Below are 19897 nucleotides of genomic sequence, written 5' to 3'. Positions count from 1 at the left end.
GGCATCGGCAGCAAATGTGTGTGATAGAACCTGGCTGCATCCCAGAAGAGACTTCAAATCGCATTTTTTTTTTTTTACAATGTGATAAACTCCTACATCTCAGCAAAATAACTTTATATATGTTAGTGGCTTTTCTGAAACTAACCTGCTCTCAGCTTTCATCAAGGAGATAAAATCCTTGTCTGAACACAATTTGTCAACCACTGACAGTAAAGTGTAGTTTATTTTAGGTTAAAAGATACATTTCTGTCATGTTTCTTATAAATTGGAATTATAATGGCTTCAAGCTTGTTGACTAGTCTTGTTAATATGAGTAAACAAACTGGCCATAATGAAGATTTAAGTCTGAAATAGTTCAGACAATACTGAATTTAATCCAGAGCTTTGCCACAATTTGTACTAGGAAACTGGTGACCTACACCCAATCTAAATGACTGGTCTCAAATACATTTAACAAGAAAATTCTACTAAGTGCTTGTTTTCTAGAGCCTTTAAAATATCAGTATTTCTAAATGCTGGGGAATTAAGTCCCAAAACAATGACTGGAATGTTAAAAAAAAACCATGAAGGGATGGGGGTTGAGAATAACAGTGTCTTTAAGACCTACTAATTTATTTTAGTATGAGTTTTTGTAGATTTCAATGCACTTCCTCAAACTCACACATGGAGTTATTGAAGCCACAGGTATATTAGCAGTTACATAGGGGAAGTCTGACACTGAGCATCAACTGCAAATAATTGTGCAAGTTGATACCGGTCTATCAAGCAACTGGCTTGTTAGGCCCAAGACCAAGAGACTTAATATGGCTATTTCATGAATTGAAAGAAAGGTTACCCAAGATACCAAAAACTATTGATAGAATAATATTTTTATGAATTATTAAATAAGGCCAACATCATTATAGGACCTAAAAACCATTGGAACTTAGAAGTTAATGGAGAGCATAATGATAGATGGAGGTTTTGTCCCGCAGCACTTATGATAGATAAATGTATTTTTTTAACAGCATTAGTACAGCTGCATTACACTTCATGTTGAATAACTACAGGCAGTGCCTATAAGTCTAGTATGAGTCACATAGATTATGCAGAGAGTTAAACTTCAGAATCTCTCATTTAATAGGGAAGAATCAGGACTAGATACATAATAAGAAACAGCATGATTATTTTAATTAGAGGTAGTATGTATGAGAAAGATGAATACAGCTCTTCGGCTATGTTATACAGTAGCATGATGCATAAAATGACATTGTGATTGATTGTAACTGGTTACTAAGCAACTCAAATAGTTAAAAGCAAACCCCAAAGCATTCATTAGATCTCCTACTATCAGCAATGCTACTCATTCAGAGCCACCTTTAGAATGACAGATAAAGCCAGTTATCTAAGGTGCAAGTTCACCAAGGCTGCACTGTTTTATCACTAACAAACTGGCCATGAGGCCCATCAGCACCAGGAGGTAAAAGGGCCAAATAAACTGGAGTCTCAGCTCCCTCATCAGGTGATTTGGTGGCTTGGGGACCTGCCATGTCAGTCCTTACCCATCCAGGGCAACAGGCATTCAGGAGGATACCATCGGCTTTCCTTGTCTCATTCAGCAACCTTGCTTGAATTCTGGACAAAACTGTCACTCCGATTTTGGTCACACCATAAGCACTGTTAGGCCAGCCCTCCTTCTCATGCACTCCCTTCTTGGTATCTTCTACAAATTTTTCCATGAGTTTTACCAGCTCCTCTTCAGTGATTGTCTCACTCCGAAACTTCTGCTGCAAGGCTTGGCTACATTTAGAAAGTGATCGAGTACTCATGACACTGGATACATTAACAACCCTTCCTGTGACAAACAACACCACCAAAACATTGCAAAATGATCAGGTATATTGCATAATGGGAACAGAAATATTTCTGTCAATATCTCGTACAACTATTAACATAAAAAGTGATTCACAGGAAATCCAAAAATATACAGTATTAGACTCAAAAAAATTAAATTTTGAGCTATCACTTTAACAGAGGAGTTTATCACACGGGAGGAATTTCTCTTAATTTCAAATGAAAAGAAAGTGGGGCCAGAACGCATTCATGTGAATTTGCTAGTTCAGCAAATTTACATGAATTTGAATTGCGTTCAAACTGACTTCCCATTGTCCGAAAATAGCTTGCCATTGCCCGAAATTGCGTGTGGTAGTCTATCACGCAATAATGTTAAACCTCATGATTGCATTCGGACTGACTTCCCATTGCCTGAAATTGTGTGTGGTAGTCTATCACGCAATAACGTTAAACCCCATGATTGCGTTCGGATTGCCATTGGATTAACTTCCAATATTCCTTGTCTGATAAACTCCAGGGCCACAGAGACCACTTGTGAGTTTCTTCTAAAACGCATCCAGGGATGACTTTTTTCTTTCACCACCCTCCACTTGTTTTATGATTTCATGGCCAGATCTATGCTTTTTAAAAATATGCTGGTTGTAACTGGTGAGGCAGACTAAATCTGCTTTCCCCATTTATTTCGAAGCGACCCATTTCCTGCCCGAATTTGTGTTGGAATGTTTTAAATTTTCTTGTTGATTAATAGCTTTTTAGGGATTGATTAATGGTTTTATAATTGGGAGGAGGGGTGGGGTTTTGGGGTTTTAATTCTATTTCTTAATTGTATGTTATTTTATTACTGTAATCCACTTTGATTCCTTTGAGAAAAAGCAGAATATAAATAATAATGATTATAATTATAATAATAATTATTATTATTTCCAGTTTGTTGTCCACATAACCTCAGTAAAAGGTTCTGGAGATGGCTGTTATTTACCTTCTCTGTTGTAGGCAAGTTAACAAAGCTACAGTAGCTTTGGCTAGAGTAGAATCCCATTCTTTCCCAGGGCAAGCTTTACTGTATTGTTTACTGCAGACCTCTGCTGTAACCTGGCATTAAAAGTTTGTGTTTTTTCCAGCCCTCCTTTACCATTCTTCCAATAGTGCTGCTGTTAAAATACATACAGCTTGACAGAAGACAAGGAGGAAAAAGGGGACTAGGCAGGCATAAAAAGACTGTAAAATGAAGCTTTGTTGTCAGAGGCTTTATTGACTGAGGTACTTCTGTACTGTATCTAGTTATAATATCCTTGAATGTTGGACACTTTATGTACTGATGTAAAGAAACAGGCTAAGCTGCTCAGTGATATGATAAAGTGACCAGTAATATTACTTGTTTCCTGAAATCACACATATTTAGTAATTTTGCATGGAGTCTATTTTTACAATATTGTGTGTGTGTGCGCGCGCATGTGCATGTGCGCGTGTGTGCATGTGCACATGCCTTCGAGTCTCCTGTAGACTTATGGACAATCCAGAATTTCATAGGGCTTTCTTAGACAAGGAATACTCAGAGGTGGTTTTTCACTGAAATATAGCCTACAGCATCTGACATTTGTTGGTGGTCTTTCAGCCAAGTACTAACCAGGCCTGACCTGCTTAGGTGTACCATGTATTTATTTTATATCTATAGGCATCTGCTTATCCAAGGAAATCAGATCATTTAGTATAAAATGAATTCCAACAGTGTAAAACAATAAGAATAATTTAGACAGACTGAAAGCATATTAAAATATTTTACACTTAAAATGAGTTTAAAAAGATTAAACAACTAAAGCACATAAAAACTTAAAGCCATGTTTTTACTTGGCATCAGTATGACACCACTGTTGGAGACCAATATTCTACAACTGGGGTGCTGCACCAAAGAAGGTCCTTCACCACATCTCACACAGTGTATTACCCCTATTGCTGGGGCACAGAGGGGGGGGCCCTCCAGAGGTCCTCGGGCAGTAAATAAGAAAGACATTGCACTCAAGTACTGAGGTTCCAGTTCTGGTGCCACAACAAAGCACAAATTGAGGAATGGCGGTTAAAGCAGTGTCAGTCAAACTGCATTATTTCTGCAGTGCAGATGCAGCTTTAGTTCCTTGAAGATCCTATGAACAGCTATTCTCCTCCTCTTTTGTGCCTTGGACTTGTCCACTACACTGCTTCCTTAGAACAAGAAATGCCAAAACCTTCATTAGCAATCAGTGATCTCTCCAGAAGGTGATGCTGCTATGATTTAAATCTGCATAATATCAGAAACTTGATCAAAGAAAGTAGACATTTATGTTCTTGCAGAAGTGCAGATACACACAGCCTTAGAAATGGAGATACTTTGGCAATGATAGAGGCACAGACATGACCTTTCTCTTAACAACCTAAGCAATATTGTGTGACTAAAACCATAGCAAGTTAAGATAAACTCAGGAAATGACCAAATGTTTCAATACTTGCCATGTGGCAAACTAGTTGCCTCCTGTCATCATCCTTTTATGCTACTTACCTTTTGGTTTTATGAGTGGTAATAACTCGTTGCAAATATTTCTGGTAGCAAAGAAGTTTGTTTTCATTGTCACTTCAGCTTGAATGTGAAAAGGCGTAGTGTCAGCCGCTATTTCAGAAAGCAAAAGAGATGAAAACAATAATGGACGAGTTACTGAAAAGTACATTTATGAGCAAATGCATATTTCTAGTATACATGTTAGGCAAATACTACTCTGATGACAAGTGGAGGAATTTTCTCTGACTTTCTCTGGACCTTACTAGGAAATATATCTGTATTATACATCAGGGATCTACTGCATTTCCCATAATATTGTCCTTTCTTCCAGTCTCCTACCAGAGTGACCTGACATCCTCCTTTTCCAGGACATGTCCTATATTTCAACCTTCTGTCAAGGAGGAATTGTAAACTGTCCTTCATTTTGAGCATGACTAAAAAGAATGAATTTATATTTATATGAGTGTTTTAGCTTTTATTTGGTCATTTCCTATATTTTTCTTGAATGTCCCACATTTTGTGGGGCCTTATCCTCCTTTGCAGTTGTGACACCTAGTCACCTTTTCCCCTACACAATTTGTGTGGTGTTGTCTGACACCCATAAAAATGTGTTATACTTCAAAAATATAAAAAGTAACATTCAAGAATCTAAACTGTAAATGCATGTGTCAAAACAGTAAAATTACTTGTTAGTACATGTAATACTTATCAAATTGCTTGCTAAAAGATCCTGTGATTCATGATACTACTTCTGTAGTAGCAAATGCTCTCTCTATTAACTTTAGATTGCACAATGTAGAATGGCTGTCACTTTTTCTATACTTCTATTCTAAATTTATATACCATGTTATAGTTTTTCAGTATTCCCAAACAAAATGTAAATTACCAAAATAACAACAACATCAGAATAGGAGAAACCTTTTGTAGTTTTTGTTATAGCTAATGAAATTATATTGATTTTGTTAAGAAGCACAGTTCAGAAGTCCCCAGATGTTTTGGTGTACAGTAACTATGAATGACAAGAAAAGAGTAATAATAAAAGGTAAAGGTAACTATGAACATCAAGGAAAGAGCAATAATAGCAGCTCTCAATTCAAATAACATCAATGACAAAAACAACAGAATGTTTTCAGCTATCAATGAACTTTTAATTTTTAAATTAAAAATAATTTTAAAATACAAATTAATTTTATTTTTTAAAGCAAGAAATATTCAGGTTGCTTCATGTATGGCACAATTCTGTATCTTGAACCGAAAGAAAGCAGCTGCTTCTGTCTCTGCACCTAATCAAAATATGAAGATGATAATAATAATAATAATAATAATAATAATAATAATATCTTTATATTTCCAGCCTCCCCCATGGATCGAGGTGGGAGGACAACAGCTAAAATCAACATTACAGTACATAAATTCACAAACTCACAAATTTGTGCAATATATTAATTGAGGATCAATTATAAAAACAGTATAAAATTATCATTACAGTCTATGTGCACATCATCCCTAGGAAGTAAGCATTTTCAGGGTTCAATTCATAAATGGTCAGGTGGGTACAAAGAGATCCGTCTTGAGTGCTTTCTTAAAAGCATCTAGAGTTAATAAGACGGATCTCTTCCGGTAGGCCATTCCAGAGTTTTGAGGCAGCAGCAGTAAAAGATAATCAAAATATGCTTAGTATCTTTTTAAAATGAGTGATTGTTTCTTTCTCCCATAGTCTCTATGATTTAATTCTGGTTGCCATTGGAAATATAAGATTACATTTTTACATAACATTTTTGTCAAATGTTAACCATCTGTACCTTGCAATTCTGTGCAATTCACTAATTTTACCAAGTGCACATTAATAACCTCTTAAGGATACTTCACACATTATTCTTTTCATACTGTACACTGAAATTTTCTTCAGTGTAAGGGGAAATATTGGATTCATGTCATCACATGTGACAACTGCATATATGTATATACTGATAACATATGTTTGATAGCTGGGCAGTAGCCATGCAGATTTTATGCTGTAAACTACTGCATGTGATGTAGCCCTGAGTTGCTGAAGAGAACACTGTATGTAACAAGATTATAAACTGCATGGCAGATATTACTGTTCCCAATCTAATCTGTTAAAACGATAGATTGGCTAACATACATTACAATTGGCATGTCAAATCAAGCTTAATTATTAACAGAGATTACCAGGGCCCCAGCACCAAGGCCTTTTCTCACAATCGATTCACTTTCTCTAATATATACTGTATAATGTGGGGAAAAATTCTGATTAAATGCAGAGTGAATTTCCCAGCCCTTCAAGTACATATGATGAGTCCCCCCTCATTAGGATGACCTAAGATCAGATGGTGGTGTTTCCAGACATGCTTGAAGATGTTCAAGATGTAAGTTCTCCAGGAGAGGCCCATCTCTCTATTCCACTATCTCTCCAGGCACATTTGATGGAAACAAAGGAGAACAGCAGGTGCTCCCAGACTTTGGATCTTCCTCTTTTAAGAGGTTATGATGGCTCCCTTTTGCTCGCCTTCTCTTGGTAGGTGAAAAATATCCTATTTTATTCAGCTTTTAGGAATTGACTGTGATGGATTTTTAAGAATATGGTGTGTTCATTGCTTTTAATATTCTGCTTTTAGTGATTTTTAAAAATTGTTTCCACTATGATATGTGTGTGCATGTGTACACGCATGTTTTTGTATATTTTTTAAATGCATTTTTTTTTGCAAGCCATCTAGAGTCTGAGTATTGGGGAAAAAGTGAGATATAAATGACAGTGATGATGATCATGACAAGAAAAACAACAGCAAAATCTTTTCAAGATGATATATATATATCCCCTCTTGAAGATATGTTATTTATACATATATTAGATTTACCTTTGAAAGCAATCCCTGCATTGTTGACTAGCACATTCAGTCCACCATACTTTGCCTTCAGGAAATCACGGAGGGCTTGAATACTCTGGAGATCATTGATATCCAGCTGATGGAAGAGTGGCTTCAATCCTTCCTTCTGTAGCTCTGCCACTGCTGCCTTTCCTCGTCCGACATCCCGAGATGTCAGGTACACATCCCCAGAGAACTGCTTGCATAGAGCTCGCACAATAGCCAGCCCAATGCCTTTGTTGGATCCGGTCACTACAGCAACTGGAGTGCTAGACATTCTCTCTACCCAGTAAGAAACAAACCATCAGGAATAAGGCAGACATCTTAGGAGGATCTCCAACCACATGCACACCAGAGAATGAAGCATATTGTTTGGACACTGAATATTACATCATTTTGAGGCTACACAATACACATTTTCATTAGTGCAGCTTCAAAAATACTTTTCTTGATTATTCCTCAGGTGTAGCCATGCCTGTATGTTATAGCAAAAGCAACAATCCCATGACACTTTAAATCTATTTTGGGATAAGCTTTTGTGCACCAGAGCTCTTCTTGGTAGTGGTAACATGAATGGATGTAGGTGTATGTATATATACAGATATATTACATTTGCATTCTGAATGCAAAGTGAACAAAACTGCCTATTTCTCTAGATCAAGTGGCTTGAGTGTTGCTTTGGAGCCTCTTGTGTGTGGGATTGTTCCTGACACCCCTCCCCTGCCTACTGCAATTGAGCAAGTGGGCACAAGCAGTGAAAAATAGCAGCTACTTAAAAGAAGTTATTTTATTTACATTAACAGTGAGTTACATTACAACTGTCTCATTCAAATAACCTACTTCATGACAGACTTTATATTTAATGTTCTTTTGATTCTTTTATAAAAGGTATCACACCAAAAGTCCTGTATGATAATGGTGGACCTTGATCTGTCGTTAATGCCCAAACTTCCCATACTTCCATGAAAATGTCTTTTTCTATTTCTCTTTTGCCGCTTGAACTTTTATCATCAATTTTTCAGCTACGGCAGTCCGCCAAAACCTGTCCAGCCAAACAACAAAACCTGTCCAGCCAATTTCAGAGAGATAATCCTTCCACATTTTCCCAAGATCTTGCTATTTTAGCTTTAGAATCCCCAATCATAACTGAGCTCAGATGTTTATGTGGCAGTTCTGCATTTTCCCCATCATAAATTGACAATAGTAACAAAGAGGATGAGAAAACAAGTTTACTTTATCATTTGATTAAATCAATTTAGTTTTGTTCCAAAAATCCATTACCTAAGGGAAAAAATAACCTCATGTGTTCTGAGATGTCTGTAATCCCACATTGTCTCCAAAGTTTTTGTCAAGTTGCATAATTAATTTATCGGCTGTTAAATGCTACCTCTCTGAACTGTTAGTATTACTAATTCTTACAGAAGAATAATGATAAAGCATAACCCACCTAGTTTCCTTTGGACCGTTTCAAAAGAAGCAAGCAGGTTCTGTGAAAAAATGAGAACAAGAATCCACCCACTTGGCTTGATGTAATGTCTGCTGTTGATTTTATGCACTCTGCTGTGTTTGCTCTGGGTAGAGCAGAGGCTGTTCTGCCAGAGACCCCGCCTTTCCTGGAAGCTTTTCAAAGCCCCAGGGACAGAACAGTTACTGTAGCCTGAAGGAGAATCTTAAATAAAGGAGAACAGAGCTGGATAGAGAGAGAGAATGTTCTAGTGTTGTTCTTTTTAGTGAGTTAGCTCTGTTCCATGTTTCTTTAAAGAGCCTGAATGTTATCTAAGTGAGACAGGAGGTTAACTTTGTAACATGCCTGTTTAGAAGTAAATACCTCCAGCCTAATGAGAGTTGCTCGTTTCCTGATAAACAGGATTACAGATCAAGTTCCAAAGCACATTCTAGCCATTTTTTTTTCATTTGCACAAAACTTCTAAAATGGGGAGAAGGCATATTTAAGAATTCATCATAAGCAGCTATATTTTTTGTTGCAAAGGATTATAGAGGGTCTGCTTTGAAAATGATTCAAAGACATCTATTAGTTCCACCAAGTAGGGTGACTTCAGCAACTATAGGACCGTAACATTAATGTCCCATGCAAGCAAACCTCTGCTCAAAATTCTGTTGACATAGACTCCAGACATACATAGAGAGAGAAATCCCAGAGGTCCAAGTGGGGTTCAAAGGAAGAGGCACTAAGGATCACATTGCAAATATATGGTTTATTTAGTTATTTTATACCCTGGTCTTCAGCCACAAAGGCTCCTAGAATGGTTTACAAATTGTTCATTTGACAGTTCTCTGCCCTCAGTCTTACAATCTAAAAAGATATGACACAAAAGGAGAAGGGAATAGCAGTGGAAAAGGTCCACCAAATGCTACTGGTTCTTCTCTCTCTTCAAGGCCAGGGCGGTGGCACTTGGATTGGAGGGAGGGTCCTCCATCTGTTCCTCGATCAAGGCATGGTAAAGCTGTGTATGTCTCTTCTCTACCTCTGAGGCCTGGGTGGTAGCTGTTAAGATGGAGGGAGGGCCTTTCATATGCCTCTGGCATGGTATAACTTTGGCAGTGAATGATCCCATTATCAGTCATCTGCACTGCCTCCTCTCACTGACCCCACCTTCCTACCCATGTTGCCCTACTTAGTGTATGTGCACATTTTTTGTGCAATTGCAGCAAAACAAAAACATTTTTTAAAATGCTAATTTCTCTTGTCACTGATGCCAATCTCCCCTCTCCTTCCCTTCTCCCCCATGTATGTTTGTAGGTAAGTTTATTTTCAGGGCTAAATAAATTCAGGTGGTTCTTGTCCTGAGAAGGCAGGAAAGCACTTTATAGAGTACAACAAATGGGGAGACAAGGATCTGAAGTGAACTCACATGTGTTAAAAAGACAAGGGCACTCAAGAGATCTTTTCTGCCTATGTGAGAAGCTCACAAACAGTGACATCCCCCATCCCTCCACAAAGAACATGCACAAATCTATAGGATAAAAAAAGTTGTAGACAGAGGGGACACAATGGGCCTCAACAAACCGCATAAAGACCCGGCATGGGGGCATGACAACTGCATGCTGGTTGCCCTGACTCCACCCCCATGCCGGCATGGTGTTGCGCACCCTACTGCATGGTGAGCTGTGTCACTCCATGTCTTTGACAGTGTTTACACGCCCTGCACCAAAGAGCTGCAGTGGTTGCAGCTAGTGCGCTTTTTGTGTTGCAGAACTGGTGGGTTAGAGGCGTGGCATGCGGTTGCCACGACCCCAACTCACTGCTTCCAGGGGTGTTGGGGAGCTGCCTTTGAGGCACGGTCTGTTCAGTCCCAATAACAATCTTTCCATTATCCAAGGAGGCAATGAGGAAGCCTGGCTCCATTTCTCTGTAGTGACTTCTCCCTGCCTGGGGACAGTGAGCAGAAGAAAGCCCTGCCCAGCCATACTGCATGGCTGCCATATTGGAACTGCAGTGGAATTAAACAACAGAAACAATAGTGAAACAGTAGCAATTGCAGCCATTAATGCATTTTTTTCTGTCAATGAAAAGATGTGAACCAATAATGATCAAAATACAATGCAAACATGGGAAAGAAACTATGTTGTGTTATAAGTCCTTGCCAAAGATGCTATTGTCCTGCTGTAATTGTGATAAAGTTGATTGTGTCCTGTTGATTCATATAATAAAGTTCTTGATCTGCTAGTTGTGTGCCTTTGAGTCCTTTCTGACTCATGGAAAACCTAAGGTGAACCTAAATTTTCTTGGCAAATTTCTTCAGAGAGGCTTTCTTGACAAGTTTCTTCAGAGCAGGGTTGCCATTGCTATCCTGAGGCTGAGACAGTCTGACTTGCCTAGGGTCTCATGGCCAAGTAGGGATCCAAACCCTGGTCTCCAGAGTCATAGTCAAGTGTTTCAAACCACTACACTACACTGGTTCTCTAGTTAAATACTCACTATGATTCAGCATTCTTAAGCCTGATTATGGTAATGATTAACATGTGGTACTGAATGTCTGCCAAGTTTCTCAGTGCTTTGAAAGTTGCAATACCTTTTATATGAGAAAAAGATTCTAGGTGGTTTTTAGAAATGCATAATATACTGTTAAATGGCTAACATTGTTATCTTTTACACATGTGTAAAAAACAGCAATGCTGTTGTCAAAGGAGTGCAAACCAAATGAGTCAGAAAAGAGAGAAACTAAAATACTCTGGATGGCTATTGTTGTAGAAACTGTGAAGGAACCATAACGACCATGCTATTCTCTATATACTTGACACTGCCATTTTATGACTTCATTTTAAAAAAAAAGGTGTTTTATTACTAGACCTAGAAGACTAAATATACGCACACAGAAGTTTTTTGATGGAAGTTTTTAATATTAATCAAAAAGACATGCATTCAAAAATATTACCATGAATGTCATTTATATGGTTTTTGGGAGACTCATCTTTCAAGGAGTTGTATTTCTTTTGTCTCTTTTTTTAACCAATGCAATTTACTATCATGCACAATTATATTTTCCTGTCCTTGAAAAAGAAGCAATCCTCCACTGCTAGTACTGGAGAGTACATCTTGAGGGGCTGTGTGTGTTTAAAAAGATGAATAGTCTTTTCTCAAAATACAGACCATACACAAATCCTTTGCTCAACAGCAGATCTAATTCTGTTAGTTAGCCGCTGCTTAAAAGAGTTCAGATTTGCTGCAAAATTACTATAGCTTAATGCTTGCATTGCAGAAAACAACCATGACCAAAAATGAGAAAGGTATCCATACACATTTTGTAAGCCTCCTAAGAATGAGTGATTTTACAAATTCTTAGTAACAATAAAGAACTGAGAGGTGCACATACTTAAGAAATAGAAAGTATCCCACAGTTCTGCATTTCTAACTATCCAGAATAGGACAGAGGAGATAGACAGTTCTGTATTATATTATACCATCATTAGATCCAGTCTTCTCTTTCTTGACACAGCACCCCAGTATGACTGGTACAGCAGATACTCATTCAGAATACTCTCTGGATTATTCTTGTTAGATCACGCCAAATGTCCTAGATCTCCAGTGTATACCTCCAGGGGACAGTTATTATTTCTGTACTTTCTTTTCACTGACATACTGGCCATGAGGCCCATTAGCTCCAGGAGGCAAAAGAGCCAAATAAACAGGAGTCACAGCTCCCTCATCAGGTGATTTGGTGGCTCTGGGACCAGCCATGTCAGTCCTGACCCATCCAGGGCAACAGGCATTCAGGAGAATACCATCGGCTTTCCTTGTTTCATTCAACACCCTTGCTTGAATTCTGGATAAAACCGTCACTCCGGTTTTGGACACACCATAAGCATGGTTTGGCCAGCCCTCCTTTTGATGCACTCCCTTCTTAGTGTCTTCTACAAATTTTTCCATGAGTTTCACTAGCTCCTCTTCAGTGATTGTGTCACTCCGAAACTTCTTTTGCAGATCTTGACTGCAGTTGGACAATGCTGAAGCACCACACATGCTAGACACATTCACAACTCTGGCTATAGAAAACACATAAGTGATATTGGGATAGAAATTATGTTATGAGCTGAGTTAAGAGTTGCTTAATTGCATTCATTTATATCAACATTTTCTAGGCCACTCCTTATGTCACCCTCTCCCATGGCAGCTTACATAAAAGAACAATTCAAAGAAACTGTAATTGTGTTAAAACAAGAGATAAAACATTTTCTGCTCCCCCATTACATTTGTCTAAAATTAATCTGAACAGCTAAAAGCGTAAATGTAAACACAATTTAAATCCAGTAGCATTACCAACCATTAAAAGTTTTATTCTATTTGTAAAGTGCCATATACATGGATGGTGGTATGTAAATAAATGATAACAACAACAACATTGTTGCACATGATGTTGTGAAGGCAGTCGGAAATAAATTGGTTTAAACCAGCAAACATCACTGGCAAGTTCTACACATCATGTATGTAAAGGTAGGATAGAATAAATTGGTTTTCTTGTAGTAGTATGGATGGAACTAGTATATACAAGTGTGCTAGATTAGCAGGGGGGCGCATGTCCTTGGAGTGTGTAAAATGGACACCCATGGCAACAATTATTGGATGTACTCTGCAGAGTTCCACCAGGGCCACTGTTTACAAGAAGAATCACTACAGTAAATTACTGAACTGGCTTTGATAAGAAGTTCCATAAAAATACAAGCCTGAATAGGTTTATTTGGGATTAATTCTCAATTATTTTAACAATGGCCTCAAACACATGGGCCAAAAGGGCTGCTGTTGGGCCGCGTTGGGGTGTGTGGTGTTTAAACGATGCATGCACGGAATGTGGCTAGAAGCTGTTCTCAGTCTGTCCCAACTCAGAAGAGCTGGTCCAAAAAGGAGCAGAAACAATCTTTTCTGTGGCCCAGTTCAGGACCACGGTGGTGGCCTGGATTGAGAATGTGCAGTTGCTGTGGTCCCGCCATGAACGGTGGCAGCATGGTCCTGGCATGGATCTTTTCAGCTGTCTGTTTGAGGCCAGTATTTCCTGAAACTAAGCTGCATCCTATGTAGGCTTATTTGAAAATCAGTGAAACTAATGGAACTTATACCCGAAGAAATTTAGTTAGGACTGGAGCAACAAGTGTGCTTAGGACTGCTGTCAATGAGACATAACACATAGCCTGCGTGCCAATTTTTATCTCTATGGAAACATCCTCCATGCCCCACTTCTTGCTTATCAGTTACAAGAACTCTCAGACTTGTCTTCACTCTGACTTAAGGAGTAGTAAGTGAAAAACCCCACAGTCTTGTCAAGTCCTAGGGGCTCTATGGTCATTCAACTCAGAGCTCTGGACATTCAACAAGAACAAGATCATCTCTGGCTTCTGGAAATGAGAAGAAGTGAAAAAGTCACTTCCAGGCAGCAGTTTGAGGCTCTTTCTGGATGATTTTTTTTTGTGTGTGTTTGTGAGTTGGGGGGGGGGGCTGAGAGCTTTGGAGGGCACCAAAGAGGGGCCTGCACTTTGCCCTCTCCAAACAACTCTAGATTAAACGGTATTTCTGTTCTTATGATTTCTGCTGTTGTTCTTGTGTGCCTTAAAGTCACTTTGTTTTCTTGGCAAGGATGGTTCAGAGCAGGTTTGCCATTCCCTTCTACTGAGACTATGGCCCATTACAAATGGGCAGCAAAGTACGCGCGGAGCGTGTACTAGGGTTAGAAAGGGGCGGTGCGGAAGCACCCCCTAACCCTAGTGCGCGCTCTGTGCGCACAAAATGGCGGCAACCATTCCACACGGCTGCCACCATGAGGACGTCACATCTGTGCCGCCTCTATACGGGACGGCACAGACATGATGTCCTCGCTCCGCGCCAGGGCGATTAGTGCGCCCTTAGCGCAGAGCAGGAAGGAGCTCCGTTTTGGAGCTCCTTCCTGGTTTGGTCTGCTGGGCGCAGCCTTCACACGGCTGCACCCAGCGGACCAAAGGAGAAAGGGGCCTCCTCCTCGCTGCTGCGGGGTGTCCTTGGGGCTTGAAGCCCCAGGGACACCCCTTTTCAGGCTGCGGGGAAGCGGCCTTTTGCAGCTTCCCCGCAGCCTGGAAAGCGGCGGATCAGGGCCTCAGCGGTTGCCGGTCTAGCCGCTGAGGCCCCGATACACCGGAGAAAGGGGCGGGTGCAGCCCGCCCCAAACAGGCAGTCTGTAGCCCGCCAATGTGTGACTTGGCCAAGGTCACCCAGTGAGTTTCATGGCCAAGCTGAGAACTGAACCCTGCTCTTTAGAGTCCTAGTTCAACACTCAAACCATTTTATGTCCTAGATATTCAAAACACAAGCAGTTTCTATGCATGTGGAAACTTTCTGTCCTTTGCCCCTCTATCTTTGAAGTCCTGCTGTGTGTGTGATTGTGTTTTAACTAACAGTTAGAACCTATGCTTGTGTTTTAACTAACAGTTAGAACCTATGCCAAAGAAATATAGCTATGATCAGAAGAGTCAGTGTGTTTGGGACTACAGATTAAGAGATGCTGAAAAAGTATTATTAGTGAATGTACAACACCAGGATTAGCCAATCAGAAGTCGAAGGTTTTTACTGTTGGCATCCATAGTTTTTTGTGGGTTTTTTTGGGCTCTGTGGCCATGTTCTGGAAAAGATTATTCCTGACATTTTGCCAGCATCTGTGGCTGGCATCTTCAGAGAATGCTGGCATGGAAGTGAGTGTGGCATATATACTATGTGACCCTTGGTTGAGGGGAAGTGATTTACATATTAATCTCTGTGTTGGCCTCTGTGTTGGTTTATTAACCAATTACTTCACTTTCTGAAGCTCTGGTTTGGAAGAAAGGTTGGATATGAGTCAAATAAAGAAATAAAAACAAATATACAGCAGATTTTTAGAATATCATTTCTACTAGCTATTCGAAGTGTTTCTGATGTACTTAAGTGATCAGTGAAAGGACTTAAAGAGCATGGTCAGCTTTCTAACAGCACAATTTTTCAAGGTCAAGTAACTGTGCTACACTTACCATTAGGTTTCAGCAGAGGTAACAACTCTGTGCAAACATCTCTGGTGGCAAAAAAATTTGTCCTCAGGGTAACCTCTGCTTGAATAGCAAATGGAGTTGTATCTGCAACTTTCCCCAGATGGGAGGGAGAAAGCAAATCACAGTTAGAACTGATAATACACAAATACAAATACTGAGAAAAGCTGTCATTGTTTCTTCAGTACCTTTAAATTATTTGCAACAGAAGATAGGATGTATTTACTGGAAAAGGCAGCAAACCAGGAGAATATAAAGGTAAAAATTAAAACATTACAAAGTCAGAAAAGCATTCCACAATGAAATTGAAAGATGATCCCAGAAAAGTTTTAATCAGAATGTATCTCCTAACAGAGAAAATGACATAAATTATGCCAAACCATGGTTTCCATTAAGTACTGCTGAGAAACTAATGTTAGAAGACTGAATGTCAGAAGTAAGAAGGCTGAAATCCTAACTACATTTTCTAGGAGTATGCCCCCATTGAACCAATGGGATTTGCTTTTAGTAGTTTTGTATAGGCCTATACAGTGGTACCCTGGGATACGAATTGATCGCGTTACGAAATTTCCGGGATACGAAAAACTTAGATTGGAAAAAACTGTTCCAGGTTACGATATTTTTTTCGGGTTACGAAAAAAATATCGGCGCGAAATTCAAATGCGAAGCACGGCTAGCGGCTTTCCAGCCGCTAGCCGCGCTTCGGAAAAGCCTTTTCGGGTTGCGAAATGTATCGGGTTACGAACGCCGCGGCGGAACGAATTAATTTCGTAACCCGAGGTAGCACTGTACTGGAAAAAAAGTACAAAAAATATAATCAAAAGTAATCTTCCAAATTAATTTAGTAAATTAGAAAACATGGATTTCAAAAAAGGCAAGGCACAGACCCTCCCTCTACCCTTGGTTACTTCTTTCTATCTTTGTTCTTCATTGTTTTGAGAACAGAACAATCAAAATGAGATCCATGATAAAAACTACTGAAAGATATAGACAAAGAAAAAATAGTAATATTTTACAAGTGAATCTAAGGCGGACAATAAGCACAAGGTAAGACATTAGAGAAATTAAATTTTTGTGAGATTTATTTTTACTTACTATTATTTAAAACAAAGTTGAAAATTGGCTGAAATTGAAACAAAAAATGGGGAATGCCACTTCCACTTTCAATTTTGGCTAAATTGTGCTTGATTTTGTTGGGGTTCTGGCACATTTTACTGAGGGTTTGCAGGTAAATTTTGAACAAAAGGTCAGCCAAAAATATTTTTTTTTATTTTTAGGGGCTCTGGAGGCCTTCAGGGACCACACTTTGGGGCTCCAAGAATTTGCATGCAGTCCCAGAGCCACACTGCATCCATCTCTGTTTTAAAGTTGATGGGCCCTGCACCATTCTCCTGGAAGTGTCCATGTGAACACTTTAGATTTTTCTCTCTCCCAGCACTAGGTGGCAGAGAGGCACTGGGTGGAAGGTGGCCTTTGAGGGGCTGCATACATTTTGCCCACATCTGCTTAAATTAATAGGTGTTTGAAACTCTCATTGACCTAACTACAGGGGTGGAAACTGTGTGGTCTATGAGCTGCATGGATTGATGCTATGGAATTCTGGGTTTTGTAGTTTGTTGTGGCACCAGAACTCTCTGACAGAGAAGGCTAAATGTCTCTCAAAACTACAATTCACAGAATTCCATAGTACTGACCCATGGCAGTTAAAATGGTGTCAAACTGCATTAATTCTGCAGTGTGGATAGCTCTTAGGGCCACTGTTGATGCTCCCTCGGCTTTCTTTGTCATCTTTTATTTTCCTTACCATGGAAAGGGAAATTGGAAGTATAATCCAAAGGCAATCCGAATGTAATCATGGAGTTTAACGTTATTGTGTGATAGACTACCACACGCAATTTCGTGCAATGGGAAGTCAGTTCGAACGCAATCATGGGGCTTTACATTATTGTGTGAGAGGTGATCACACACAATTTCGGGCAATGACAAGCTATTTTCAGGCAATGGGAAGTCAGTTTGAACACAATTCAAATTCACATAAATTCGCTGAACTAGCGAATTCACGTAAATGAGTTCTGGCCCCACTTTCTTTTCATTCAAAATTAAGAGAAATTCCTCCCATGTGGTAACGTCCTGAGTAATAGTTTAGTGTCAGATGTGAACCAATAGGAAGCACTGGAAGTAACATATTCACTATAGCAAAGTAGAAAATGACAAAGCCGTCCATTTGCAGCATAACCAGCTTTTCAAAATCTGCAGTCTAACTTCATGCTGAAGAAATGTCAATACTTTTTAATCTGTCATATGACCAATGCATAGGAGCATCATATAAACTAAACAACTCACATTTACTTTCAATATGTAACATATAAATTACTGGTGAATGAGTATTTGAATGACTAATGAATGACCAAAGGAAACTTTGACCAGCATTTTACCTTTGAAGGCAATCCCTGCATTGTTGACTAGCACATTCAGTCCCCCGTACTTCTCCTTCAGAAAGTCACGAAGGGTTCGGATACTCTGAAGATCAGTTATGTCCAGCTGGTGAAAGAGTGGCTTCAGTCCCTCCCCTTGCAACTTTGCCACCGCTGCCTTGCCTCGTTCAATGTTGCGAGATGTCAGGTACACATCCCCAGAGAACTGCTTGCATAGAGCCCGCACGATAGCCAGCCCAATGCCTTTGTTGGATCCGGTCACTACAGCAACTGGAGTGCTAGACATTCTCTATGAAATTAAAAATAATATGATCATTTGGTTTTTTTACATACAAAAATTGTCTGATAGGAGGCTTTCACATTTCACTGTTAATTTGCATGAATTAGATCAAACACTCTATGACAATGTCTCAAGAACTAGAAGAAAGATTTGTTTGAGGTATTGCAGCTCAGAGCCAGAATGATGTAGTGGTTTTGAGTGTTGGGATACTATTGCAGGACCAGGGTTCGAATCCTCACTTGCATGGAAACCTTATATTATAACATATATATAATATTATATATAATCAGTCTTAGTCATGCTGAAAATGGAGACAGAAGGCCGAAAAGGAGGACATCTCTGGTCAACCTGGGGGTGGGGGTGGGGGAGAAAAGAAAATAGATTACATGTATTATATATTATATAATAGATTACTATATATTGTATTATATATATATATATATTATATAGTGTGTATATATAATGTCATGCTCAAAATGGAGGACATTTTGCAATTCTTCCTGGAGAGAAGGCTGAAATGGAGGACGCGTGTCTGGCCACCCAGGGGAGGGAGGGAGGGAGGGGAGGGAGTGTGTGGGAGGACATATTATTTTTATATGCATATATATCTATATAAAAGACCAGTCTTACAGACCTACTTGAGTTTCCACAATCCACAGTCGCATGCGTGCCTCTGCTAAGGTTTTATAACCCAGGAGGAAGGGCCCAATATGGGAGGCGACAGAGAGACAGAAAGAGAGATGTTTTCCTTTTCTCTACCAATGAGGTTTTATTCATTCTCAGGAGGCGAATGGCTGGGAGAAGATGGCGCCTCCTCTTCCTCTTCCTCTTCCTCCATGCAGCCTCAGCATTTGGGGGGGTAAGGATTTTGCAGGGTGTAAAGCCCCCCCCCCCCCAAATAAGTGGGGAGCTCCAAGCCCTGCAGCTCTGGAACTTGGCTGGGTTTTGTGTCTTTTGTTCCCCAAAAGAGCTTGCAATCTTATATGTAGCCTCAGGCTCCATCCACACTGCAGAAATAATCCAGTTTGACACCGCTTTAACCGCCTCCATGGCTCCATATTGTGAGATTCTGGAAACTAGTTTGTTGTGCTTCCTGACAGAGAAGGTTAAGGGTCTTACCAAACTACATTTTCCCAGAATTCCATAGCACCTGGAGCCCTGGAAGTTAAATTGGTATGAAGCTGGATTATTTCTGCAATCTGGATGCAGCCCCAGGCTATAACTTTCGTTATGGGATTTCTGGGAATTGTAGTTTGTTCTGGCGCCAGAGCTCTCTGACAGAGAATGTTAAATGTCTCACAAAACTACATTTCCCAGAATTCCATAGCACATGGAGCCATGACAATTAAAGTGGTGTCAAACGGGGTTATTTCTGCATTGTGGATGCAGCCCCAGACCATGGCTTCATGTTATGGGATTCTGGGAATTGTAG

General features: G+C 39.6%; 3 protein-coding genes across 8 annotated transcripts in view; 1 reads left to right on the top strand and 2 right to left on the bottom strand.

Moving 5' to 3' along the window:
• Positions 1–1095: 1095 nt before the first annotated feature.
• Positions 1096–8842, bottom strand: LOC121925005 (carbonyl reductase [NADPH] 1-like). Its single transcript, XM_042456676.1, has 4 exons — positions 8699–8842; positions 7243–7533; positions 4367–4474; positions 1096–1834 (listed from the first exon to the last, which is right to left on the bottom strand). The coding sequence occupies exons 2-4, from the start codon at positions 7526–7528 to the stop codon at positions 1398–1400; spliced, it is 831 nt and encodes a 276-aa protein (XP_042312610.1). The 5' UTR covers positions 7529–7533; positions 8699–8842; the 3' UTR covers positions 1096–1397.
• The window catches only part of SETD4 (SET domain containing 4), a 35682-nt gene continuing 22202 nt past the window's right edge, over positions 6418–19897 (top strand). The window contains exon 1 of one of the 4 annotated variants that reach the window (XM_042456667.1): positions 6418–6902. The gene's annotated coding sequence lies outside the window, so the exon portion shown is untranslated. Of the gene's footprint in view, positions 6903–19189; positions 19325–19897 lie in introns of those variants that run through there. The other 3 variants (XM_042456666.1, XM_042456669.1, XM_042456671.1) reach the window with 3 other exon arrangements.
• LOC121925004 (carbonyl reductase [NADPH] 1-like) lies at positions 11114–19232 on the bottom strand. Of its 3 annotated transcripts, none has more exons than XM_042456674.1 (4): positions 19104–19232; positions 18186–18474; positions 15736–15837; positions 11114–12756 (listed from the first exon to the last, which is right to left on the bottom strand). In XM_042456674.1, the coding sequence occupies exons 1-4, from the start codon at positions 19128–19130 to the stop codon at positions 12323–12325; spliced, it is 852 nt and encodes a 283-aa protein (XP_042312608.1). In that variant the 5' UTR covers positions 19131–19232; the 3' UTR covers positions 11114–12322. The 3 variants fall into 3 exon arrangements, with proteins under 3 accessions (XP_042312608.1, XP_042312607.1, XP_042312609.1); XM_042456673.1 differs by having other exon boundaries at positions 11117–12756; positions 15736–15843; XM_042456675.1 differs by having other exon boundaries at positions 11119–12756; positions 15736–15843; positions 19100–19232.

This window comes from Sceloporus undulatus, chromosome 3 (assembly GCF_019175285.1).
Source record: "Sceloporus undulatus isolate JIND9_A2432 ecotype Alabama chromosome 3, SceUnd_v1.1, whole genome shotgun sequence".
NCBI classification, from domain to species: Eukaryota; Metazoa; Chordata; class Lepidosauria; order Squamata; family Phrynosomatidae; genus Sceloporus; species Sceloporus undulatus.
The sequence above is the reverse complement of the archived record's forward strand: the minus strand, read 5'-3'. Positions and strand labels throughout refer to the sequence as shown.

Coding starts and splice junctions, on each gene's coding strand:
- LOC121925004 (XM_042456673.1), bottom strand. CDS start 19,130: ATGCGACTGTGGATTGTGGAAACTCAA. Junction 15,844..18,185: donor TGCAGGGATTGCCTTCAAAG/GTAAAATGCTGG, acceptor ATCTGGGGAAAG/TTGCAGATACAACTCCATTT. Junction 12,757..15,735: donor ACCTCTGCTGAAACCTAATG/GTAAGTGTAGCA, acceptor TGTTTTCTATAG/CCAGAGTTGTGAATGTGTCT.
- LOC121925005 (XM_042456676.1), bottom strand. CDS start 7,528: ATGTCTAGCACTCCAGTTGCTGTAGTGACCGGATCCAACAAAGGCATT. Junction 4,475..7,242: donor TGCAGGGATTGCTTTCAAAG/GTAAATCTAATA, acceptor TTTCTGAAATAG/CGGCTGACACTACGCCTTTT. Junction 1,835..4,366: donor ACCACTCATAAAACCAAAAG/GTAAGTAGCATA, acceptor TGTTTGTCACAG/GAAGGGTTGTTAATGTATCC.